Source organism: Sapajus apella, unplaced genomic scaffold, assembly GCF_009761245.1.
Source record: "Sapajus apella isolate SASKATOON/1434 unplaced genomic scaffold, GSC_monkey_1.0 scaffold2, whole genome shotgun sequence".
NCBI classification, from domain to species: Eukaryota; Metazoa; Chordata; class Mammalia; order Primates; family Cebidae; genus Sapajus; species Sapajus apella.
Genome location: NW_022436942.1, coordinates 23,842,530 through 23,869,095, shown reverse-complemented (window position 1 = coordinate 23,869,095; position 26,566 = coordinate 23,842,530). Strand labels below are relative to the sequence as shown.

The 26,566-nt window shown below is 47.4% G+C and overlaps 1 protein-coding gene across 1 annotated transcript; it reads right to left on the bottom strand.

The window, feature by feature from the left end:
* Positions 1-1,202: 1,202 nt before the first annotated feature.
* KRT73 (keratin 73) lies at positions 1,203-12,046 on the bottom strand. Its single transcript, XM_032293119.1, has 9 exons — positions 11,477-12,046; positions 9,584-9,798; positions 8,718-8,778; positions 8,045-8,140; positions 6,989-7,153; positions 4,521-4,646; positions 3,935-4,155; positions 2,922-2,956; positions 1,203-2,091 (listed from the first exon to the last, which is right to left on the bottom strand). Exons 1-9 carry the CDS (start codon positions 11,912-11,914, stop codon positions 1,835-1,837), a joined length of 1,614 nt encoding a protein of 537 aa, XP_032149010.1. The 5' UTR covers positions 11,915-12,046; the 3' UTR covers positions 1,203-1,834.
* Between the last annotated feature and the right edge of the window lie 14,520 nt (positions 12,047-26,566).

Here is a 26,566-nt window from a genome sequence, read left to right as displayed (position 1 = left end):
TGGTCTCCTTAAAGTTTGGATTTTTGAACTGCTTTATCTGCAGCTGTACACCTCTTTCAGCGAGCTAATTAAGTCAGACCAAAAATATGGAGGACACACTTTAGTTTCCAATAACATTTATTAAGCATCAACTTTGTGCCAGCAATTGCACAAGATATCCTCGTGCTGTCTCATTTTAGTGTTAACAACAATTCAGGGACATTATTCTTCCTGTTTTATAGCTAATGAAATAAGGTTCGAGAAGATGGAGATCTTTGTTCATTATTGCCACTTAGTTGCAAAGTCTAAATCTGAATTCACAGCTATTGACTTGAAGTCTAGGACTCTCCCAGGAACCACAGAGACCTGTTCAGATGCAACACGGGAGCCCCAAACTGCATGTGTGCCAGCTTCTCACTCGCGTTTACATCCTGTTGCATCCTGATGGCATCATCGTGGCCTGGGGATCTATGAGAAATCTCTGAGCATTTTCAAAACAAACATTTCCCCCTGAATTCCTCCCTGGCCTCACCTCACCTCTCCCACGCTCACAGTGGTTGAACCCTCCTCTGTACTGGTCCATGTCCTCCTAGAGCAGAGACCCCGCCACAACCAGGTGGAGTCCTGTCAACCTGTGACTGAGAGGCTTGTTGCACTGGGCCCCACAGCTTTATGAAAAGAATCTGCAATTGTGTGTGTAACAGAGACGGCCCCATTCTTAAACGCATATACATATGCACACACATATTCATACATATGTAAATAAACTCATACATATACACCTAAATATAAACACCCATGCTCAACTCCGTGGGAACTTTAGCAAGGACCAAGAGAACATGTTACTTCAAAGAGGATCTTCCTTTGGGCCTTTTCTTAGGGGAGATGGAGCCATCCTAACTCGGCCCCAGGCTATCTAGAACTGACCTTCTGCTGCCTCTTGACCAGTTTTAAGTCTTGACACCAGGCAAGGGTGGGCTGCTTCTCCCTGTTAATAACCTGCAGAGATCCCCCATTCACTGGAGCATTGGCCCGAGAAAACCATGACTTAGAAGGTGCTAGTGAGATTCCCCCAGGCTGGGTAGGGCCTCTATCACTCAGATCAAAATATACATCCAGACTTTAGATGCCTGAGGCTCCCATTCATTGACCACTCCATATGCAGAAGAGACATGGACTGAGATGTGGACTCCCTTAGGAGAGAGAAGCAGCCTGACCCAACGTGGGTTTTATAAGTTTATTGGTAAGACACAGGAGCAGGGAGGTGAGGCCTAAACAAGGACAAGTACTCACAGATGAAGAGCACAGACCCCTTGATTGATAGGATTGGCCTCAAGGGGTACTCCCAGCTGTGTAATATGCAGTGGCTATGCAAGATACAACCTCCCACCAGGCGTTTTGCCTGAGCCGGTGCTGCTCTAACACGAGACAGTTCTTGCAAGTCTCTCAGTAGATCTGAAACTTTGTGTACTCAGGGAGCAAATGGCCAAATAGTTACTGAGACAGGGTATGAAAGAGCAGCACAGGAAGACTGGGGTTTTATCCTTGAGAGACAGCCTTCCTCTGCACGGGGACATGCAGGCAGAGAAAGGGCCAAGTCTTCATCCAGAAGGGGAGGCTGAGTGAAGGGGTCTCTTTGGATGGAGGCAGAAAGATAGCAGAAAGCTCCAGCTCTCGAATCCTGATTCAGCATTAACAAAGACGGAGGCAGAGAGGTCAAGGAGAAGCGAGAGAGGTCCATGGTGAAGCCAAGCAAGAAGGAGATGAGGACAAATGAGACAGAGGAATTTCCTAGAGAAGGAGTCTGGACTAGCCTCCGGAGTAAGGCAGACTACTGGGAAATGGGCTTTCACTTTTATCTCATGGCTTTCTTGGTGGGTGAGCTGAGAGCTAAGGTCTTTCCCTGGGAGTCCTTGAATTCACTTGCACTCCCCAGCCTGGTCCTGGCTTCCCCACGGGGGCTGCAGTTCCCACTGCCAGTGACACAGCCCCCAGGCAGCATGCTGTAGCCTCCGCTGACAGAGCTGGGCCAGTAGCCATAGGTGCCAGCATTGCTGAATCCAAAGCCAGCCCCTGTGCCTGCCGCCCCAGCCATGGAGCTGTTGAGGACCGCTGTGGAGGAGGGAGGGAGGAGTGATTAGTGTATATCCTAAGACAGAGGTGACCCCAAGGCCCCTCCGACTTCCCAGGCCCCACTGGCTTAAATGCCTCCTTCTTAAGCAAACACTTTGCATCAACCATGAACTTGGGTTCTTATGAGCAACTCACGGGAAGAACAGCCCCAATCCCAAAAGACTCCCAAGTCAGGTGCCTTGTCATTCTATGAACAAGCAGGAGTAGCAAGGGCTTCCCCCAAGGGACAGATGATGCTCAAATATCAGATAAGTCAGCAGGTTCTTGCATTTAGCTTTACAGTACCTTCTGAGTATTTGTCTAAAGAACTTCCTGATTGTTAAAATTAGGGGAGTTTTTGCTGGCCCCACTCTAAGAAGGAGACTGCCACGCCCTGTGGGGCCAGCATTCAACTGACTTGCGCAGTGGTCTGCACACTGATCTCCATTCCCAGTGAGGAGGCACGACTCTGTGCTGCTTCCTTGATGCAGGAAAGCCGGAGTGGGGGTGAAAGAAGAGGGGAGGGGCTGAGAGTTTCACCACAGCACGGGGGAGGTTGCTGCAGAAGAGGCCAGTGTGCAATGTCAGAATGTGCTGGGCGCTGACTCCACCTGAAAGCAGCAGCTCTGAATGGGGAGGCCGCAGGTCTCAGCAAGAAGGTGAGTACATGACAAAGTCGACAACAGGCAGAGCCAGGCTGTTCCCCAGGGGACCGGGTGGCGCACACCCACCCACTTTATGTTTGTTGATGGACTAAACCAACTTCTTCCCGTGAGTTGCTCATAAGAACCCAAGTTCATGGTATTCCCTCAGTGTCATGAAATACTCACAAATGCTCACAGAGTTGGTGTATTCTCCAGACATCCTGCAAGAGAGAAAAGCACAGGAGAGTCTGAATCACGTGCACTCCCATAGTGACTCTTACTGTCTCAACACAGGTCGGGGTTCCCCAACCAGACCGGCTCAGCCTCCATACACCCTGCCCTGGCCAGTTGGCACTGGCTGCCCCTGAGTGTCTCTAAACCCTCCCTCACCCTCTTTAATCTACTCTTCCCACTGCAGACATGTGGGACCCGCCACTTTGGAACCCCCAGCAACATAACCATCCCCAGGGTCCCTCCTGCTGGGTTTCTCTTGAAGCCATTTCTTTACTGCTGTGAAGCAACTGCCTGAATAAACTTATGTGTGGAAAGATCAGGATGAGGAGTTGCTACTAATGAACTAACTGTGTGATTCTGGGACCAGTGACTTCTCTCCAGGTCTCAGTTATAAAATGGTGGTAGGTGAAAACGGGGTTTTTCACACGTGCGAGCTTTGCTTGCCACCCTTCCAACTGTTGCTAGGACCACGTTTGACTTGCACTGTTAGATATTCAGTATTTTTAATTGACTCTGCCTTTTATGACAAAAGCGCATTTCTTTTAAAAAGAAGATTTATATCACCAGGGTAAATAGAAAACCGATATTATTACCTAACCAAATAAGAAAAAAAAGTAGCAGAAAATAAACATAATGAAAATAAAACAATTTAAAACTTTGGGGCTAGATATTGCTATTATCTTCCCAGAGATTCTGCACCTGGAATCGACTGTCTTTTTATCAATAGGGGAGATTTGCAAGTGTCTAAGAGGTGTTAAAGACACAACAGCACCCAGCTAAGGCTTTCTCCAGAGTCAAAAAAGAACTGTGAAGGAAACTGCTGTCACATTATCTGGCTGGATACTGTCTGAAATTGTTTGTGGGTGAATTAAACACATCTCCAGCCCTGCGCCATCCAAACACACTCTGGGAAACTCTGAGTTGGAGACTTGCAAACTTTCTTCCAGTCCCTGGGTCCCAGTCACCTGCACTCCTCGCCCTCCAGCAGTTTGCGGTAGGTGGCGATCTCGATGTCCAGGGCCAGCTTCACGCTCAAAAGCTCCTGGTACTCGCGCAGCAACCGTGCCAGCTCCTCCTTGGCCTGCTGCAGGGCACCCTCCAGCTCATCCAGCTTGGCCCTGGCATCTTTGAGGGCGCAGTCCCCCCGCTGCTCAGCGTCGGCGATGGCCGTCTCCAGGTTGGCACACTGGGGTCAGGAGGTAGCATTTCCCCCTGAGTTCCTCCCTGGGCCTCACCTCCCCTCTCCCATGCTCACAGTGGTTGAGCCCTCCTCTGTCCTGCCCCATGTCCTAGAGCAGAGACCCAGCCACATCCAGGTGGAATCCCGTAAACCTGGGACCGCGGGTCTTGTTACATCGGGCCTCACAGCTTTATGAAAAGAATCTGCAATTGTTCCAAACTTCAGATGGGAGCTAAGGGTGGGAGATGAGAACAGGGCCTCTGTGTGAGGAACGGGCTTCTGAGATGGAGGCTCAGGAGAAGGAGGGGGCAGGGGTACTAAGGAGTTTATCCCTCTCAGGAGTGAGTAAGGAACGCTCCAGCCCCCTTCACCTGCTTCTTCACACTCTCAATCTCCGAGCGCAACCTCTGGATGAGACGGGTCAGCTCTGAGATCTCATTTTTGGTGTGTTTCAGGTCATCCCCATGCCGGCCAGCTGCCAGCTGCAGCTCCTGAAACTAGAGGAAAAGGAACCAAAGCAAAGACATTGAATCAGGGCCTGGCTGGGCTCAGCCTGCTGCAGACACTGTGCTGCACTTGCAGAGCCTGGCAGAGGTGAGTCCAGGTCCCCTGCTATGCCAAGTCTGTCAGCAGCCTCCCGTTCAAGCATTGGTCCATTGCATTTGCTTGTCTTAAGCACAGCTGAGCTCATGGATGGTTCGAATTGGCCATAGGGACTGTTGAATGTCTTATACTCTACACACACAACTTTACAACACACAACTCAATTATGGCGCTCCTCTGCCTATCATCCTGCAAAGTCAAGGTCAAATTCAAACTCTTAAATGGGATCCAGGGGCACATTTCTCTCTGCTCTTGACTAACACCTATCCAACTCCCCAGCTGAGTCAAACAGTCCCACGGTTCCCCCAGATGTCCCGCGTGCCTTCGTGTCTCTGAGTCTTTGCCTGAGCCTCTCCCCTGACGTGAAAAACCCTCCCCCATCAGTCCTCCTTTTTCCCTAGCTAGCTCCAACTTAGCCAGTGCAGAGTCACTTCCTCTGGGAGGCCTTCCATGATGTCCCAAATGGGTGCAATTCTATTCCATTGCTCCTGGCACACCAGTCCATAGGCCTCCCCACACTGTGCTATACTGTAAGCCCATGTTTCCACATTTTCTCTATCAGACTCAAAATGAATAGATGGCAAGGACTTTTTCTTTTAAGTTTGAATTTCCCATACCTAGCACGGTGCCTGGTTGGTGCTCAAAAAAGTCTAATGAATGAATGAGTGAGCCAATGAGCTGTCCATCTGTATTTTCTGTGACTCCCTCCCCTTGATAGCTTAGCTGGGCCCCAGCCCACAGGCAGTTTTGCTGGGCTGGGATGGAGGGACAGATTAGCATGGAAGAATATTTTTTGTGTATGATGGGTGTGGATTCAGCTACACCCCAACGCCACTAGCCATGAATTTTGGGTCATCTACTAATTTGGGATTCTTTCTGCCTTTGATGTTGTCTATTAAACAGTCACAAAGAGTACTTCACTTCTACTCAGAATGCAGCTCAAGGGGAACATGAAACTGAGACCCCTCCGTACTCTGGAGGTGACGTACTGCTCTGCCTCTGTCCCTGGGCGCTTCACCCCAGCATGGCCCAAGAGTTAGGATTGTTCCTAAAGATGCCAAGTCCTCCAAGGCAGAGAAGACACAGGGGCTTCTCTCTTCAGTCCTTGTGTTTTATCTTTGGTGCCAACCCTGAACAAGAGGTCTTCTTCCACTTCTCTGCAAGACTCTGTGAGCAGGATGCCTCCCCACACACTGGTTCTGACACCAAGCAGCCTCATTCTAAGAAGAACAGGTGAGTCTCCTCCTGCCATTCCGCTCTCAAGCCACACAAAGCCTGGGAGTAAATGCTTCTTCCCCAGAGTCACCTGATTTTCTGCCTAAACGCAGTGGAATTTGAAGTCAGTCACCTAGATTCCGATCTAGCTAGCTATGTCACTTGCCAGCTATTGCCTTGGATAAGCAGCCTGAACTCCCCAGGCCCTACCTTCTTCATCTTTAAAAGGGAATCATCAAAATCAGCAATCACACTACTCATGATTCTGGCCATTCCTGACCCTAGCTTGCAACAGTAATGTGGAAGGCTTTGGAGACCAAGGAGTTGAGTTTGAACCTTTACCAAGAAGCCCTAGCCTATGTCTCCCAGACCTGGAAAGTCTCCCTACTCCCCCGCAAGGAGGCAGGGAGAGGGATGAGATAAGATCTCCCGAGAGTGTGGATTCCCTTGAGAAAGAGCCTGATAAACAGCAAGGAATAATTAGGAAGTTGCCATCGTGATCTGAGAAACCAAATTATCTAAAAAATCACTTCCCACCCACTACCATTAGGGGAGTTAAGATCTGAGGACTCAAACTTCTTCTTTATCCTTGGAGTTGTACTTGAAGGAAAAGGTAGAAGTTACTTGATTCCAGATCACACTGAAGAGACCCCCTCATTTATGATAATTAGCGAGGGAGTTGAGATGCTGACTCTTCATGTTGCCCCTCCCCTCCACACAGAACTCTCCATCTTCAGGAAGTTGTTTCTGATTTGCCCCACCTGGTGCTAGTTCGTCGATCTGGACTGTTTGCACCACATTCACCGCACTCAGCTGAGTGTTCCTCCAGGGGTGCTGTCCATCTGAGTGGGTCCGAAGGACAGAGCTGTGTCTTCTCTTCCCCTCTGGCTTCCCCCAGTGCCCAGGACAGTGCTGTGCTCTTAGAAAGCTGAGAGCCACCACAGTGGGTCATGGGGCATACAAGACAGAGTCTGGAGCAGAGGGCCCTGCACACGTGACTCTAGGAGTTGTGCAGCCTCACCTTGGTCTGGTACAGGGCCTCGGCCTCGGCCTTGCTCTTTCGGGCGATCTCCTCGTACTGGGTGCGGACCTCAGCAATGATGCTGTCCAGGTCCAGGTTCCGGTTGTTGTCCATGGACAGGATGATGGACGTGTCGCTGATGTGGGACTGGATCTGAGCGATCTCCTGCAGGGGAAACGAGGAAGCATGAAATACCTTCTGTGACCAGAGAAAGGTGCCAAGGAGATGGCCCTGTCTCAGAGGGATGGCCCTAGACCATCCCACACAGATGTCAGCTGCGCTCCCCAAAGCTTGTAAGAACAGAGCTCACAGCCCAGAGATTCCAATACCACACCTGAAAACTGCTGAGTGGGTTTGAAGCAGCTCAGGAAGAAAACAGCCCATACGTCTGTCCCCTGAAACAAGATGGGAGTTGGGAAAGTGGAGGGCAACAGCCTGGCTGCCACACACGGGTGTGGAAAAGAAGGTGCATGGCCCAAGTGTCCACGACCTAAAGGCAATGAGGTAGGAAACCCAACAGGAATTCCAACTCCTTCCCCACTGCAGAGAGTGGCGGGGGGAGTGGGGGTGGTTCTTTGGAACTCAGGGGCACAGTGGTGAGCTTAGGAACCAAGAGGCTGTGGCACACACAACACAGGCTCTCTTGAGTGCTTGGCCAATAGGATGAGGCTTGAAACCAGATGAGCATAGAGAAGAGAAAGGGTATGAGGACTTCCTACCTCTATCCCTGGGGATTCCTACCCAAGACCCCAGGAAACATCCCCATCCACAGAGAGAAGAGAAGCAGGAATGAGAATAGGCTTGGCTGAAGTTCAGTAGAAACCCCCTGAGGACTCTGGTTTCCTGAAGGAAATGAAAGCAGGACATCCCCAGGGCAGTCAGGGATGGATGGGGCACCAGGATAGATGGCCGCTCCCACCTTTGATCTACAAATTTCCAGCACCCCAGTGCTGGAGGTGCCCTGGACTGCTGAAGTTACTGATAAGTGAGAAACTGTTCATCACGTATCTGTCCTTCCAGAAGACAGAGCTGGAGGTGGGGCAGAGGGAGCCTTACCCCCTCATACAGGCACTTGAAAAACTTGATTTCTCCATCCAGGGCATCCACCTTGGCCTGCAGCTCCACTTTGCTCATGTATGCCGCATCCACGTCCTGTGGAGAACCCAGATACCCCCAACCTCACCTTTTTCAAGCCCAGACAGGCCTCTCCAGTGAACTGACACCCGCAGGCCCTGCCTTTGATAGCTGCCCACGAATGGACTTGAGATCCAAGAGGCAGGTACCTGCCTTCCAGCCACAACTCACTGTCAGACTCACTGCGAAACCTGGGGCAAGTTTCTCATGCCGCTGGAACGCCTTCTGCCTCTATTTCTCAGAGAGGGTGTGGGACTCTATACCCCACTCATCTGGTCATTCAGCCAACAGAGGGAGCCAAGGGCAGCCACAGCAATTTGCCAGAAACTAGCAGAGTTGGAAGGCAAGCCGGCAGCCCCTCCCAAAGCCTGTCCTGTTCCCCAGCCAAAGAGGACATGAGCTGGGACTGACCATCCATGTCTAGGTCCCTGCCCACAGACAAGGTACTGTGTGCAAAACCAACACCCAGGTGTCCCAAGATGTTACAAGTAGCAAGCCCTGCATCTCCTCCTTCAGCACGTGGGCTCGGTCGCTTCTCTCTCTTACTACAGCACCCACTGCTGGGGACTGGAGGCCACCCATGCACCCTCCTCACCTTCTTAAGCACCACAAATTCATTCTCAGCAGTTGTGCGCTTGTTTATTTCTTCTTCATACCTGCAGGGAAAGCATCACATCACAGGGAAAGCATCACAGACACATGTGTGACCATGTGTGCGTGTGTGTGTATACATTCTCAGTGAGATGAGAAAAGAAATACTCATATTATATGCCCATTCAAATACCCCAGGACTCTTTGGCCAGAGTTGTAGACTGGGTTATGAAGTAGCCTGGGTGGTTTGAGGTCTGATTTCCTCTGATGCCTGAGGAGTGAATAGGTTCTTCCTCTTCCCACTCTGTATCTGAATCACAGAAGCGTGCCAGATGTCCTTTTCAGCCATGATTCTTCTGTCAATCCTGCTGCCTGACACCCTACCAGCAACTCCCCTCCATCCCTAGGCAGGGGTCCCATGGAAGCCAGAACTATCCCCCAGGGGAAAAAGAAGGCACATGGCCCAAGTGTCCGGGACCTAAAGGTAATGAGGGAGGAAACCCAACAGGAACTCCAACTCCTTCCCCACTGCAGAGAGCAGCCAGTGGGGGGAAAAGAGGGGTGGTTCTTTGGAACTCAGAGGCACAGTGGTGAGCTTAGGAGCCCAGAGATTGTGGCACACACAACACAGGCTCTCTTGAGTGGGGAGCAGGAAGGAGTGTGCCAAAGAGCATGTCCTGCCAGGACAGCCCTGACACCACCCAAGAGGCGGCTGTCCACTGTCCAGTCTGCCTCGTTGCCCATAGAAGGCCCTCATCTTGCCGGATCAGATGAACTCAGTACCTCCGAGGCCAGAGGCAAATGTCCCAGTGCCCACTGGGAAAGCCTCACCCAGGGAGACAGGCCAGCCTGGAGCAGCATCCTGCTCACCTCTTCTTGTAGTCCTCCACCACTTCGCGCACGCTCCTTAGCTCCGAGTCCAGCCTCACCCTGTCCCCGGACAGCGTCTCCAGCTGCTTCCGCAGGTTGCTGATGTAGCCCTCGAGGATGGGCTCCAGGTTGTTCCTGCAGTTGTTCAGGTCCAGCTGCTGCAGCAGCTCCCACTTGGTCTCCAGCACCTGGTTCTGCTGCTCCAGGAACCGCACCTGGAACCCATGCCAGATACATAAGCAGTGCAGAGAGGGGAGGTGAGATTTCCTTCCTGGACAGGAACTGTGTTCTCTTATGCTACATTAGCTCTAAAAATGTGCCTCAGCCCTTAAAAACTATCACCCATGCCACTCATACCCCCACTCCCCACCTAGGGTCCTTTATCTGACTGAAGTTCTCACTCTGAGGCAGCCCCTAAGGTCAGGAGGGGCACCAACATCTTCATTTCCCTCTCCAACTATCAAGATGTAGATCTCCTGTCTCCTCTGCACTTATCCAAGCCTGCCTGGGCTGATGTCCATCTTCAGCCTAGGCCGCCTCTCCAAGGCAGCTCCTGAGACACAAGCTGGCCTGTGCTAGCCTTCACACTGTAGGACCCTCTGCTTGGGGTCTGGTGGCCTGGCCCATGCTCTGCCTATTCTCTCCCTCCTTGTACGTGGGCTCTCCTAGCCCAGCCAGAGGCAGATGCTCAGCGTATCTGCAGTCTCCAGCCCTCCTAAGTTTTTTTCATGTCTGGATCTCTACTATCTCAATCAGAGCATTGCCTCAGCAGCAGAACAAGCATTCTCAAGTTGCAACCTACAAATATAGCATTCTCTTGCTTAAAACCTTCACCCTCAGGGTCAAGTTCATATTCCTTATGCACTTCACAATGCGCCCAGCCCTGCTGGCTTCCTTTATCATTCACACAATGATATTATAAACCCAAGGTCTCCCATTCCCCAGACAAGTTCTGCCACGCTGCACGTGCTCTCTCCCTAGATTGCCTTTTCCCCACCTCCATCTGAAAACTCCTACTCATGCCTCACCACCCTACCTCACTGTCACTCCTGGTAAGCTTCTCCTGCTCCCCTAAGCTTAGGGAGTCTCTGCTTCCCAAGACCTTCCTACCACTTTGTTCCTCAGTGGTTCTCAAACCTGAGTGGATATCAGAATCACCTGGAGGGCTTATTAAAATGCAGGGTGCTGGGCCCCACCACAGTTTCTGATTCAGTTGCTCTGGGGTGGAGCCTGAGAATGAGCATTCTAACAAGCGTCCAGGTGATGTTGCTGCTGCTGGTTCAAGGGCCACTCTTGAGAACCACTGCTCTAGTGCAACATGACCTCCAGCTGCCTTGCCTCACAGGCTGCATGTGTTACAGACTGTCAGAGCTGGCAGGGGACACAGGAAGAAGTGCTGGGTCGCATGGCAGTCTAGACACCCCAGGCTGTCAAGGGCATCTCCTTTGCCTGGCTTCTTAGTCTCACAGGCTGTCACTCTCCTACTTCCCAACTCAGAGACCACTCTCTCTCCGCCTCCTGGACACCTTCCTGGACTAGGCTGCTGGCTCCTCTCACCCCTCTGACCCTGGTCCCTTGGCTCTGATGTCCAGGCTTTGTCCACTTCCTCCCTGGGCTATGTCTGCATCCTGGGAAGGTATCTTGCCTTTCTCTGCTTCAGACAGGGAGTGCCCCAAGGACAATGAAGATGGGGGAAGAAAGGGGCTCTACATGAGCAAGTCTTGCAAGCCCAGCGCCCGGGAGGGCTTTCACGTTATTTACCTGGCATCTGATTTTGCTGGGAGAAAATGATTTCTTGCTCTCAGGCAAATTGAACCCACAAATTAGGGCAGTGGCTCCCTCCTGACTTCTTGAAAGGGGAGTCCAAGATCAGCTTTCTCCAGAAAGACCCACCTTGTTGATGAAGGAGGCGAACTTGTTGTTCAGCGCCTTGATCTGCTCCCGCTCCTGGGCACGCACTTTCTGGATTTCAGGGTCCAACTCCACGTTGAGGGGTGCCAGGAGGCTTTTGTTGATGGTGACCTGATGGATACCCCCAGGCAGGCACACGGAGGGACACATGGACCCTAGGGCCACATTGCCAAACATGCTGCCACTGGCCCGGCCCCGGCCAAATCCATAACCTCCTGCCCACCCACTGCCACTGGCCACATTGAAAGAGATGCTCCGGGGACCCCCCAGGCTATAGAGGCTCCGACTGCTGAAGCCCCCACTGAGCCCTTTGCCCCCTGCCCGGTAGGAGGACGAGCTGCCCCCTGAGAGCACAGCTGAGCAGCCGCTGAAGCCCCTCTTGGCAGCAGCTCCCGACTTGTAGGTGAATTGGCGGCTCATGGTGGGGAGGCAGAAAGTGGGGATAAGATGCCAACCCTCAGCTGAGATGCAGGTCACCAGCCTGCGATCCTGGGCTCCCACTTTATAGGACTCAGGAGGGAGCCACTGGCCTAAATTGTGGGTTCAGTTTGCCTGGGAGCAAGAAATAATTTTCTCCCAGCAAAATCAGACACCAGATAAATAACTTGAAAACTCCCAAAGTGCTAGTCTTGTAAGTCTTGCTCATGTAATTTGCACTTTATCTAATGAACATGGATAATTAGCCTGGCCACATTATCCATAGAAAGATCCTGGGTGGGAGATTTGTCACGGTCTCAACTGCTGTTCCCCAGGGAGTGGTGGGGGCTGGGATTGTAGGGGTTCAGAGGGGAGACTTTAATTGACAATGCCATCTGTGAGAAATCTCACAGCCTTGCCAGCATCAGACCGGCTGCTTCGGGGACCCTGGCTGAGCTGCTTTTATGTGGTTAGGAAGAGGCTGCTGCTGCCTGGCTTCCCAGGGTCCCTAGGAGAGGAGCACGCTGGGAATCCAGGCCCTGTCTCTGGCTGCCAGGCCCCTGCTGTGCCCTCCCAGGCAGCTCTCCTGCTCCTCTGAGACAGCCAGGCTACCCCGCCCACCTTGCTTTGCACACACTGACTTCTTTGTCCCCTTACCATCCCACTACCCCAACTCTTGACCTTGAAATAATGGTCATTGCCACCATTCACGATGGCTGACACTGGTGCAGCACTTTCCAGTGTAAAAGAGCCCCTCACACAAGATGCTCATTTCACCCACTTAGTCTGCCGAGGGGAGTGGTGATGATCCACATCACACAAATGGGGAAACCAAGGCTCAGATAATTGAGGATGTCATTCCTTTAGCAAACATTTAGTGAGTCCTTTCTTTGTGTGAATCCCAGATAATTGAAAATGCCCCAAAAAAGCACAGGCCCCAACCTGGAGGACTCCCTTGGCTGGTCTTCTGACTCCACATTCAGAACTATGCAAGCCTTATTCTTTCGTCCATCCATCCATCCAGCCAGCCAGCCAGCTGTCAACTTGTTCACTCACTTATCCATTCATTTAACAGACTTCTGTTGAGGGCTGACTCTCTCCCAGGCACTGTGCTAGGCTCTTGGGTCCTGAATTAAGAAGACCAAACCTAGCTCCCAAGTTTGGAGATGGTAAGGCAGACACTAGAATTTCACTGATCCTTGACATTGCCAAAATATGTGACCCAAGAATTCTCAATTCCCAAATGTATTCATAGTATATCATTTCCTCCATAAAAACACAAGTATTTCACTGGCCAGATTACTTGAATGAACAGTTGACCCATCCCTCTTTTCTATTTCTGTTCGGAGGTTATGGTATGCCCTTAAAACTGTTGTACTAAACAATTGCCAAATTCAGCCTCCCCTCTTTTTTATACAAAACAGTTGTCTTCCAGTTAAGAATAATCATTTTCTTAGATGTCTTCAGTTTCACTAAAGGTAATGCCACTTGGCAATCCTTTAATCTTTTTTAGCTAACACAAAGTTTTTTGTTTTTGTTTTTTTGTTTTTGAGACTGAGTTTCACTCTTGTTGCCCAGGCTGGAGTGCAGTGGCATGATCTCGGCTCACGGCAACCTCCACCTCCCGGGTTCAAGCAATTCTCCTGCCTCAGCCTCCTGAGTAGCTGGGATTACAGGCATGTACCACCACGCCTGGTTAATTTTGTATTTTTATTAGGGACAGAGTTTCTCCATGTTGGTCAGGCTGGTATCAAACTCCCGACCTCAGGTGATCTGCCCACCTCAGCCTCCCAAAGTGCTGGGATTACAGGTGTGAGCCTCCACCCCTGGCCCAAAGTTTCTATTCCTTTGTAAGTTTCTTTGTAAGGCACAAAGAAGATCAACAAAACTGCATTGTGATGAGGATGCTGAGTGTTCCAGCCAGAATTACTCCCTAATTGGCTCATTTCGGCACACCAGCATTGGGGTGGAGGTGATTCAGACCCATGTCTCGCCAAAACTATGAACTGCTGCATGTCACAGGCCTTGAGATGACCCCCAATGGCATTCATGCTGTGAATGCCAACTCCACAGTGTGGCACGGGAGGGCTTATGAGCAAACAGCCCCTCTCCTTAAGGTTTTCACTTCCCCTCCCCTCCCTGGCCTTCTCGTCTTGTGAACCTACCACAGAGGCACCCCTGGAAACCTTCTCCGATCACTTGTTCTAATCCAACCACTCCTCTCTTGCCAGCTTCCCATATGTTGCCTGTTGTCCAAACAACAGCATCTATTATGTCAATTGTCTCTTCTGATTTGATGTCGCTACCTGTATTCAGGAGGTATGTCAATCTTTCCTGATGGCCAGAAATTTTCCTGAGGACCAGACCCAGGTCCTATCCTCCCTTTGGTCCTCTGTACTCACTTCCCAGAACTCCAGTGGCAAAGGACTCTCAGGCAGTCAGGGACTGGGCTAAAAAACTATTTGGTGCCCTTTGAAATCATTCTCCCTAAGAACAGTATCCCTAGCACCTGTTGTTAAAACTCCTCCAAGTGGGCATTCATATAGTGAGCCCCTTATATTTCACATCCTTCTATTGCCCTCACTGTTGGAAACTCGATGCCAGATGAACCCAATTACCAAGTCAGTCCCACTTCCCACAGAGGGGCTGTCTTGCCATTAGTCTTTGCCCAGACTTTTGGGCAAGAGTTTCTGATGGTTTCAAGGAAAACAAAGCGGAGAGAGAGACAAGAAATCAACTTCCTGTCACTCCTAGGGGCAACCAAATATTGCCAAGTCGGTGTTCCACATGTGGATATTCCACATCCGAAAGACGAAATAGACTGCTCTTCCCTTCTTCACAGATGGAAGACGACTCTGAAAGGTAGAGAAGAAGGCACACCAACAGGGACCTCAGGACCCAGTGGAAGACGTGATGATGAGTTCTCTAGGTTTTCTGTTTGTCTCCTATATTCCAGATTTGGGGCAGAAGAAGGCAGGAATCTGGAAAGGCTCAGATTTTTAAAGACCTAACAAAAGCCTGATCTCTCTAGCCAAATCGCCAGGAAAGGGGCAGCCTAGCAAGATGGAAAACTTAGAGAGAATAATCACTCTATCCCATCATCTCAATACCATGGAAAAAAGTATGGCCTCACCCACATCCACCTCAGCAAAAGCTGAGTGGGAAGCCTAGACCCGACTGCCCCAATTGCCACCTCCCCCAGCAGTTAAGTGGAATCAGGGAAGTCCGGGAAAGGAGTGGGAACTTCATCCCCACCAGGAGGTGACAAGTGCCTGACCCACTTGGTGCCAGTGGAGGCCATGCGGGGAGCCCAGACTTCCACCCTCGCCTGGCAATAACAAGGCAGCATCCACACCCTTTCCCCTGCAAGGGCAATGTCAGAAGAAGGCAGCCAAAGCAGAAGATTTAAACAATATCCAGAATCTCATAAGAACACCAAAATGTCCAAATCTTTTTTAAAAAATCATTTGTTGTGCCAAGAACAAGGAAGCCTTCAAATTTAGTGAAAAAAAAAATGACTGATAGATGCCAATACCTAGATGACGAAGTTGTTAAAATTACCTGACAAAGATTTCAAAGCAGCCACAATAAATATGCTTAAATGAGCAACTCAGAACAAGCTGAACAGATGAAAAATTAGAAGGTTTCAATGAAGAAGTTAAAAAACCAGAAGAACTAAATGAAGTTTTATTTTTTATTATTTTTTAAAACCACACCCGACTTGCTTGTTTCACTGGAGAAGGGGACACAGAATAAATAGCTGGGACCTGAGTCTGAGAAGAACCCCCTCCCTGTACATGCTCACTGCCCCAAATAAAAAATAACCAACTATGGGAGAGCAGCCGAGACAGCAACTAGGGGCAGGGGAAGGAAACATGGAACTTTAGGCGGCAGTGAAGAGACCATGCATGTGCTGGGAGGGCCCAGAGGCAGCGCACGAACAGCGCAAGTACCAGTCTCTGTGTCTTCCCTGGGGTTATATATAAATATGCAGAGATGAGGCCTTCTCTCCCACTTCTCTCCCTTTCGTTCCATGCTGCTTGGCACGGTCCCAGCTCCTCTTTCCACATGAGGGCAAAGGGAAGTGGGGGATGAACAAGTCATCACTGAATTGGCATCAGACCCACATCCATCAGCTTCTGGATCTTTAAATGGAAGTTTCAGGACTGAGAAATACAATAGCCAAGACAAAAAACTCAATGGATACACTTAACAGCTGCGTAAAAGGCCAGAGGAAAGAATCAGTGAGCTGGAAGAGAGGACCATAGAAATTAGCCAATCTGAATAATAAGGAGAACTGAACAATAGACTGAAGAAGAATAAAACGAACCGAGTCTCAGGATCAGAGAGACTATAACAAAAGGTCTAACATTCAAGTCGCTGGGGTTCAGCAGGAAAGGAAAACAAGGACTGCTGAAAGAGAGCTCAAGGAAATAAGAAATAAAAGTTCCCCAAATTTGGCAAAAGGTGTAAAACTGACAGATTTAGGAAGCTGAGCAAACCCAAAAGAGAATAAGCCCAAAGAAATTCATACCCGGATTTATTCTGAAAACTACAAAGAAAAATCCTGAAAGCCGCTACAGACAAGCAATGCTTTACCTTCAGGAAAAAAAAGAAAATTTGAATGACAGAAGATTTCTCATCAGAAACTATGAGGCTAGCAGGGAGTGGCATAGTTTTCCAGTGCTGAAAGCAAAGAACTGTTGATACCGAATTCAATGCCCAGTAAAAATATCCTTCAGGAATGAAGAGAAAATGAAAACATTCTCAGATGAAGAAAAACTACAAATGTGTTTCCAGCAGACCTACCCTAAAAGAATGGCTAAAGTTCTCTAAACAGAAAGAAAATGATAAAAGAAGACAACTTGAAACATTAGGAAGGAGAAAAGAACATGATAATTTCTTTAAAATAAGTTAATGCAACAGACTTTTCTTCTCTGGAATTTCCTATAAATTACGTTTGATGGTTGAGGCAAAAATCCTAACACTGTCTGATATCGTTCTAAATGTATTTAGATGAAATCTTTAAGAAATTATATTATAAATGAGAGAGGGTAAAGGAATAGAAAGAGGTAAGGGTTCTTCAACTGGTAAAACGATGAAAGCAGCAGACTGTGATAAGTTATGTATATATGATAAAATACTCAGCACCACTAAAAATGATATACAAGGGCATTTACTAAAAGACACAATACTTAAATCAAAATGGATTCCTAAAAATGTTCAAGTAACCAATAGGAAGTTAGGAGAAAAACATAAATGGAAAAAAGAGAACAATTAGAAAACAAAAATTTAAATGGCAGCTTAAGCCCTTATATATCAAGAGTTATGCTAAATGTAAATGGTCTAAATATACCAATTAAAAGAGATTGACAGAGTGTATTTTAAAACATGAACCAACTATATGCTATCTACAGAAAACTCATCTCAAATATAAGTGGCTAGGTTAACATCAGATAAAGTATACTTCAAAGAAAAAAAAAAGAAAAAATTGAGACAGAGAGAGAGATTATATAAAAGACCAATTCACTAAGAAGAAATAGTGACTTAGTTAGAAGGCATTCCCAACGTTTATACCCCAAACAAAAGAGTTGCAAATATGTAAATGAAAGACTGATGGAACTAAAATATTACATAGACAAATCCACAATTATAGTTAGGGAATCCGACATTCCTTTCTCACAGTCAGTAGAACAATTAGCAAGAATATTATCAAGGATATGAAAGAACTCAACAGTACCATCAACCAAGAGGGTCTAATTGATATTTATAAGACGTTCTACCTAATAAAAGCAGAATAAATATTCTGTTCAAGTGCCCACAGGACATTCACCCAGACAGGCGTATTCTGCGATATAAAATAAACCTCGACAAGTTGAAAATAACTTAAACCATACAGAGTATGTTCTGTAACCAAAATAAATAAAATACAGAGTATGTTCTGTAACCAAAATAAATAAAACTGAACATAAACCAAGGAAAGATAATGGGATCTATCCAAATAGTTATTAACTAAACAATATACATGTAAATACACCTTACAGGTTTCAGGTTTCAGCTTTGAGGGCTCTTCATCAGGGAAGTCTCCCTTCTCCTCCTAATCTGGGTCTCTTGTTCCTGAGATGCTCTTCCCAAGACGGCATCTGTCTCACTGTACTCAGCACATTCACTTACCTGTCTCCCAGTGGACAGAAGCCTTGGTCACCCTTTTGTATTAGTGTTGAGAATAGAATCTGGCACATACATGGTTGTCGAATGAATGCATGCCGCCTCTTCAGAAGCATAGGAGTGGCTCAAAGGCAGGACCTGTGCCCATTATTCCTGGCTATCTTCCTCCCCTTCTGCTCAAAACAGAGCTCACGACAGGGAACTGGTGAGACCAGCCTTCCAATACAACACTCTGGACTCTTTTGAGTGCAGTGCTGGACTGGAAACTGCCTTCTGAGCAAAGCAGGAGACAAAACAGGAAACCTGCCCTCATGACCCGAGCCCCCAGACTGCTTTTCCCACTCCACAGCCTCTGGCCATTCAGTCACCTGATAATAATCCTCCTAGCAATAATGTTAGCAACATTATTACCCTGAAATTCGCCAATAATAACACCAGCTTGGCTGCCAAGCAAGACTCAAGACCTAAGTTATTGCTGTAAAAATGGAAGCTGAGCTTTCCTAATAGAGGGAGGAAACAAGGGTCCTTTGTGCCCACCTTCCAAAACCAAACAGGAAAAACAACCCTTCCTGTGTTCCCTCCTGTGAGCACAGATAGCTGAACAAGGACAGAACAGAGAATGAACATATGTGCATGTATGTGTGTGTGCGTATGTGTGTGTATATGTGTGTGTGTGTGTGTGTGTGGGCACATGTGTGCCTTACAGAGTGGCAATTTGGGGTTAGTGAACAATATTCAGGAACGATCTGATTAGTGAATATTTTAAAAGTTTCCAAACGGAATGAATTCCCCATGAAGTTTACTGGAAAAGTGTGGGAGGGAGGGTAAGGTGGGAATGTGCAACCCTTTACAACGAAACACAGGATGCAAGATCTCCTTCATAAACCAGAGGGCTCCAGGGCCCTAGTCATGCCCCTCGTAGCCCGGCAGGTCAGACTGGACGTTATTTCAAACTAGACTCTGCCAGAGTATGGCCTCTGTGATGGAATTGCTTCTGCTGTGTTTTTATCTTCATCCCAGCAGATGGGGAGACACCTGAACCCAGCCCACTCTCAGGTTGCCCTCCAGGTGGATAATCCACTGGCTTTCTTGGGGAATGGGGTGGGGCCAGGCTGGCACACCTTCACCCTTCCCGTCCCCATAGATCTTCCTCGCTCCTCCTCCCTTTGATGGCCACCCATGGTCTATGAATCCATGGAAGGCAGAGAGTCCCTCTGCCCCAGAATAGGTTATATGGGGCCTTGTAAAATGAAATAAACACTTCTTGCTGAACATGGCTGCAGGTTTTCAGTGCCATGGCTGACATCCACGAAAGTGGATAACTGAGAATTGATAGGAATCATGTTTCAAAAGGTGTTTATGCATGCCCTTACTTCAGGACCGGAGACAGGGGAAGAGCTCTTGCTTCTGCACCGTAGAAGGAGACCGTGTGGGCTAAGAGCACTACGAGGCTGCGGGAGAGGAAAGGGAGGTGACTGACACCCAAAGGCCCACTGAGAGGGGGTTTCCTGAGGGGCCTGGTGTTTGGATGCTTAAGAGAGAAAAGAAAAAGAATGTGTTTTGACCCAAAAGTCCATCTCCAAATTGCCAAAGAAGGCGAAAAGGTGGGGGTAGAGCCAGAGCAGGTATGCACACTCAGGCAGACAGATGCCAGGTGAGAGCAGGGCCAGAAGATTGACCTTAGCCTCTGAGAGGGAGACCCACAGGCTTCTGTGCCCTGAGCTGGAGCCCTGGACTCTCATTGACCTGGACTCCTCAGCTCCGAAGCCAGGACCAGCATGTCCAGGATACCTAGCTTGAGGTCTGGGTCCTCAGAAGCTCTAGCCAGCCCCTGAGGACCTCACAGCCCTGGACATGGACACAGGTGCTGCACCAGATCCTTGGGGGATGGTGCCCCCTCTCAGGAAGGCTCTGTCCCCTGAGCAGACACCCACTTGTGCCTGTCTCTTCTCCACCCTCATAACCACCATTTATTGTGGTAAACGTGTGAATATAGACAAGTAGGAAAAAATCTATCTTAATCCCACTCTCCCCCCTCCAACTGTCGAGTTGGGGTCCCGTCTGTTTCCTGAGGTTGGTGATTTCTGCCTGAAGTCTCTGGATGGCTTAGTTCAGCTCACTGACCTCCATCTTAATGGCTTCGAGGTTCTCACCCTTCCTCCTGGCAGTGACCTGGAGCTCCTGGTACTGGAATCGGGAGAAGCAAGAGTGAAAACGTGTCACAGAGAGAGCAAAAGCAGGGCTCCTAACCCCAGACCTCTAAGCCTCGATCAACCAGGACTTGTACATCCTGCCCAGGCTGCTCACTGTGGCCAAAACCAACATGCAGAGGAGATACATTCCTGCCTGCTAGGAATGCATGGTCTATCTGTGAAAACAAAACATTCCTATGTAACACACTTATGTAACTACCACAGGTCACCTAGCCTATTCCTAGACAATAACACAGAATGGTCTGTCCCAGTCAGATCTTGAAGAAAGAGACAGTAACGTAAACAATCCACTGTGGATTCCGTGGGAGGAAGACACCCACTATTTTATGTGTGGACCTAGAAGTATTATTTCTACCAAAGAACCACCTTAAATCATTTTCCACTCAGGTGAGTGGAAGGAGAAAAGTTACATGATCATCTGAATGTTGAAAAGTATTTGAAAAATATCAATGTTCACTTAAGATAAAACACCCAGTGAACTAGGAGTTTAGGAAACTTCCCGAATTGCTCATCTAAACAAACAAACCAATTTTAAAAGCCATTTAATATTACAGACAATGGCGAAGAAAAATAAATGTTTCCCTCCAAGATTAGGGAAGAGGGGAGGATGGCAACTCTTGCTGCTCCCATTCAACATTGCACTGAAGATCCTAGCCAGAGCAACGAGGGGAGGTAAACAATAGCAAACAGTTTGGGAAAGAGAAGTCAAAATCATCTTTATTCACAGACAACATAATTATGCACATATAAAATCCTAAGGAATCTACAAAATAACTAGTAGAAGTGTCAAATGAATTTTGCATGCTCACAAGAAACAAGGCCAGTTTTTAAAATTGTGCTTCTATATATGAGCAACAAACACATAGCAAATTAAAAATTTTAAATACCACTTACAATAGCACAAAAACATGAAATACTTAGAGATAAATTTAACAAAATATACACTGAAAACTGTAACACACTGATGAGAAAAATTAAAGACGCCCCAAAGCAATGGAGAGAGGTACTGTTTATAGATTGAAAGACTCAAGATACTTAAAATGTCAATTCACCCCAAACTGACCTATAGATTCAACACCATTTCCATTAAAAGCCAGCAGTATTTCTCGATAAAAACTTACAAGCTGATACTAAAGTTTATATTCAAATTTTAAAATTGTATCCCAAATAATTTTTTAAAAGAAGAAGAAAATCAGGGGAATTATGCTACATTATTTCAAGACTTATTCAAGCTACCATACCAATACAGTATGTTAGAAGTGTTTCACAGATACATTAACCAATCCACAGAATAAGGAATCCAAAAAAAGACCCACATGTATATCTCCATTTGATATTTGACAAAGTTGCCAAGGTAGTTCAACAAGTAAATAATAGTCTTTTGAATAGCTGGGGCCCAAACAACTGGATATTTACTTCGGGGAATAAAATGAACCTTGACCCTCATGCCATACCCAAATGACCACTTAAAATGGGGTATAGACAATGTAAACTCTAGAACTATAAAACTTATTCTAGAATAAAATTTGTATTGTAGGAGAAAATGTTTGTGAACATTAGGTAAGCAAAGATTTCTTGGGACATAAAAAGTCCAAACTATAAATAAAATTTGATAAATTAGAATTGATCAACATTAGAAACTTTTGCTGCTTGTAAAATGCCATCAAGAAAATGACAAGAAAATCCACACACTGAGTGAAAATATTCACGATACATTCCTCACACATGACTGTATATAAATGACTTTATATACTCTGTGACAGCAGAGTATATAAAGAACTCCTGCAACTAAATAATAATATTTCAAACCACCAAATAAAAACCTTCACAAGATTTGAACAGACCTTTCCTAAAAGATGTACAAATGCTCAATAAACATCAAAAAGGACACTGCACGTCACAAGTCATCAGAAAAATGCTATCGAAACTACAATAAGACAATACAAACATCCTGTAGACGAAAACAGACTGGGCATACCGCGTGTTGGGGTGGAGGTAGAGCAACCCTAAGAAACCCTAGAACAGGCAAAATCAGTCAATGGTATGAACAAGGAGATCGAAAGTTGCCTAGGGGTATAGGGTAACTCATTGGAGTGGTGGAAATCCTCTATAAGGTACTGTGGTAGTGGTTATAAGGATGTATACATTTGTTTTAAAATATTGAGCTATATGCTTAAAATGTAATACAATGCATTTTATTATTCATAAATTATTCCTTGTTAAAGTTGACTTTAAAATAAACAGCATGCACATTCAAATGTGATCTGTAGTAAATTTTAATTTACTGGAGTTCAACAATGCATTAAATTAACTCACCTTTCTGCACCTTGAACTACAGCTTCCCCTGCCATCTCTCTTTCAATGGAAAGTAATCAGATATTTCAAGACTCATTAGTTACAAATATTGTTACCATTTGCATCCATCTATCTGTATAAATCAAGATTTTCTCAATACAGAACTCTATTGACTAATAAGATACCTTCGGATTTCCTACATACACAATCACATCATAGATTCACAAATCAGTTTGATTTCTTTCTTCATATCTGTATGATTTTATTTCTTTTTCTTGCATTATTGCACTATTTAGGAATCCCAGTATGATGCTGAATAGGAGTAGTGACAGCAAATACTCTTGCTTGTTCCCAAGCAATGTTTATGGGAAAAGCATTGACTTTCACCATTAAGTATGTTAGCGATGGGTTTTTATAGATGCTCTTTATCAGGCTAAACGAGTTCCCTTCTACTCCTAGTTTGTTAAGAGTTTGTTGTTTGTTTGTTTTTACCATGAAGGGTGTGGAGTTTTGTCCAGTGTTTCCTATCTATCGATACAATCATGTTTCTTTCTTCTATAATGTGTCAATAGAGTGAATACATTGATTCCTTGAATGTTGAGCAAGCTTTTTATTTCTGGGGTAAACCTCATGTGGTCATGAGGTATTACCATTTTTGTGTATTTCTAGATTGAATTTGCTCATATCTGGCTGATAATTTTTTAATATATTTATCCATGAGGGATATTCATCTTTAGTGTCTTCCTTTAAACTACCTTTGTCTGATTTTACTACCCAGGTAATGCTGGCCTTATAAAACAAGATGGAAAGTGTTTCTTCTATCTCCTGAAAGAGTTCACGCAGAATTGTTATTACTCCTTAATTAATCCCACATATCTGCCAGTGCCTGGATATGAAGTTATCTCATCCGTGAGGCCTTTCCTGGACCCAAAATACTGTCTATAACTAACAATAATAATAATAACGTAGCTCACAGTACTGCTTGCTTATGATGGCACAGGTCCTACAGAATAAGCATTTTTCATTGATTTCAGCGTGTAACCCTCCCAGCAACCCTATGAGGAAGCCGTTGTCGTTGCTTCTTTACAAATGGGTAAAGCAAGGCTCAGAGTCGTTAAATAACTTGCCCAAGGTCACACCTTCTTTTATCTGATCATCAGCTTTTCATTGAGTGCCTACTAAATTCCAAGATGCCAGCAACTGAGTCCATCCGAGAGCCTGCTGCCTTATCCTGTCCATCAGCGCTTTCCAGAACATGGCCCTTGCGTCATCAGCATCAGAATCACCTAGGAGATGGTTAAAAATGCAGATTTCTAGACTCCTCTCTGGCGGAAACTCAGGGAGGGGGAGGGGATGCTGGAACAAAGAATACACATTTTTAGTGAGGGCCCCTTTAATGAATTTAATGCATACTACTACATTCTGCCTTATGTTAATAACAATTTGCAAATTTCTCATTCATCCCCTACTAGACCATACATCCCTGACAGGACACACTGTCTTATACGTCTTGCTACGCCCACGTAGCCACATGTACAATCTTGCCCACAGTCATTGTCCAGTGGGCATTTACTGAACTAGAATGGAAATCACTTTGAGCTTCACATGCTCACACCTATTCACATAGGGTCTCCCTAGATCTCCTGACAGTGTCCCAAATCCGCTATTAGCCTGAAAGGCTTTGGGGGTAAGCACTGGCTGACCCAGTAGCACAGACGGGATTCTTTTCATCAGAGCTGGAAGGATCTGTAGAAACAATCTTGGCCCCTGAAGGTCCTTACAGTGAGGCAGAAAAGGAGCTGGAGAGGAGAGATGATTTGCCCAATGTCATGCAACAATCCCACAAACATGAGGATCAGCACAGGCATCTCCTCACTCCCAGGGCATCTCCTCTCTCCCAGGGCACTCCTTCCCCACTTCATGGCAAGAAAAGGAGGCATGAGTGTTCCATTTAGGTGGGCTTCCTGGAGGAGATGAGCTGTCCCAGGAATTTCATTTGGGTAGACAGGAAAGAAGGAGTTTGGTGAGGAGGAGAAAAAAGTTTTATTTAAATTCATTCTAAAACTCACAGGCAGAGAAAGGGAGGGAACCACGAGAGGGAGGGTGTCCCAAATATTCTGCAACATCATCAGAATGTAAATGTTTAGCCCAGTTCCCTATGGAAATTGAGCTCGTCAAACCCTTCTGCCTGTGCCTGTCTCCTCTTTGAAGCCCAGGACCTGACAAGTCAATTACCAAATCTGGCAGAAGAGCAGCAGAGGGCCCTGTGGGCTCGTGTGGCCCCGCTGCTGGGCTACTCTATGACACTTCGGAGGGAAAGGAGAGTCCCTCTCCAGAGCTAGCCCCTCTCTCCAATACCTGCTTAGAGCTTGGTTTCTGTTATGCCTCAGGCCTGGATCCCTCTGCGTTAATGTACAAGACTAATTTAATATTGGAATCCAGCAAGAAAGTAGCATGTATCTGATCCAGGGGGAGAAAAAGGGCTGTGTCTCAGATTGGGAAGGGATGAGGAAGTGGGAACGATAGAAGGAGCCGGAGGCTCAGAACACTGAAAGTCTCAAAAATTAAGGCCAGGAACAGTGGCTCAGGCCTGTGATCCCAGCACTTTGGTAGGCTAAGGCGGGCAGATCACTTGAGGTTGGGAGTTCGAGACCAGCCTGGGCAGCATTATGAAACCCTGTCTCTATCAAAAATACAAAAATTAGTCAGGTATGGTGGTGCATGTCTGTAATCCCAGCTACTTGGGAGGCTGAGGCAGGAAAATCCTCGAGCCGGGAAGTGGAGGTTGCAGTAAGCTGAGATCATGCCACTGCACTCCAGCCTGGGCAACAGAGTGAGACTCCATCTCAAAAAAAAGAAGAATTAAGGCCCCTCCAGGAATAAAAGCTGCCACCTTACCTGCCTCACCTCTTTTCCCCTCAGAAAGTTATTAGAATGGATCACCATTCCCAAAGCCTTTTAAAAAATGAATGAATTGGGAGGGGGAGACCTGGTTTCTGTGTCTACCCTGGGCCTCACCTGTTTCCTCACTTAAGTGAAAAGTTCAAATACACTGACTGTCAAAGCTCCTATCCAGCCTCAAATGTCTGGGACACAAGACCTTGTTAAAGGTTGTGTTCATGTCTATGCGATGTACATACTCAAAAACAGCCAGCTCCCCACGCCGCTTCTTCCCAGCCTGCACCCTCTCTCCACAGACCTCTCCCCGTGACCAAGGCCCGGGTGGTTCTCAAGACCCTTCTCTGAGCAGCAGATCGCTCTAGAATGCTCAGCACGGCGTCTCACCACCTTGCCGCCTGTGGCCTTCGGAGCTGTTCCTGCAACGCCCTCATACCTGTGTCCAGGCTGGTCTGGAGGCAGGTGAATGCATCCTTTCTCTATTAGAGCCGCCCCTGCAACCTCTGGGAACAGGAAGACAGTCACACACTCAACTAAGGACTCTCCAAGGTTTTAAAGCTGGGATGGAGTGGGAGAAAAGAGGACCCTCCAGAACTGGCTCTGAGTGGCTTTAAGCACAGCTGTAATGGAACACATGCGTAAAGCTAAGCTGACCCAGCCTAAGCCACCAACTCCCATTTGAGCAACTCTGACCTGTCTAATACCAACCCCAAGCATGCCAATCCCACCTGCCCAGCCATCCCTGAACTCCCTGGAAGCCTCAGTCAGGTGACAAGGCCTTTCTGGGGAAGGGGCTGAAGGCATCTTTGCACCCACAGGAGAAGGCCACCCTGATGGCATCCATGGGACAGGCCCCGGGGGCTGTGGTGAGGGAGGAGAGAAGGGCTTGTTTGCTGAGTGTGATGGGACACCTCTGACAGGAGTGGGTGTTCTGTGAAAATAGAAGTGGCTGTTTGGGAGGCCACTTTATAGTCCCCCAGACACATCCCAGGTGTCCTCCAGGCTTGCTCAGAGACCCCGCAGGGACAGAGGCCAGGACCTATGTCAGGCGGAGGCAAGTCTGCGTTGGAAGCTCAGAGCT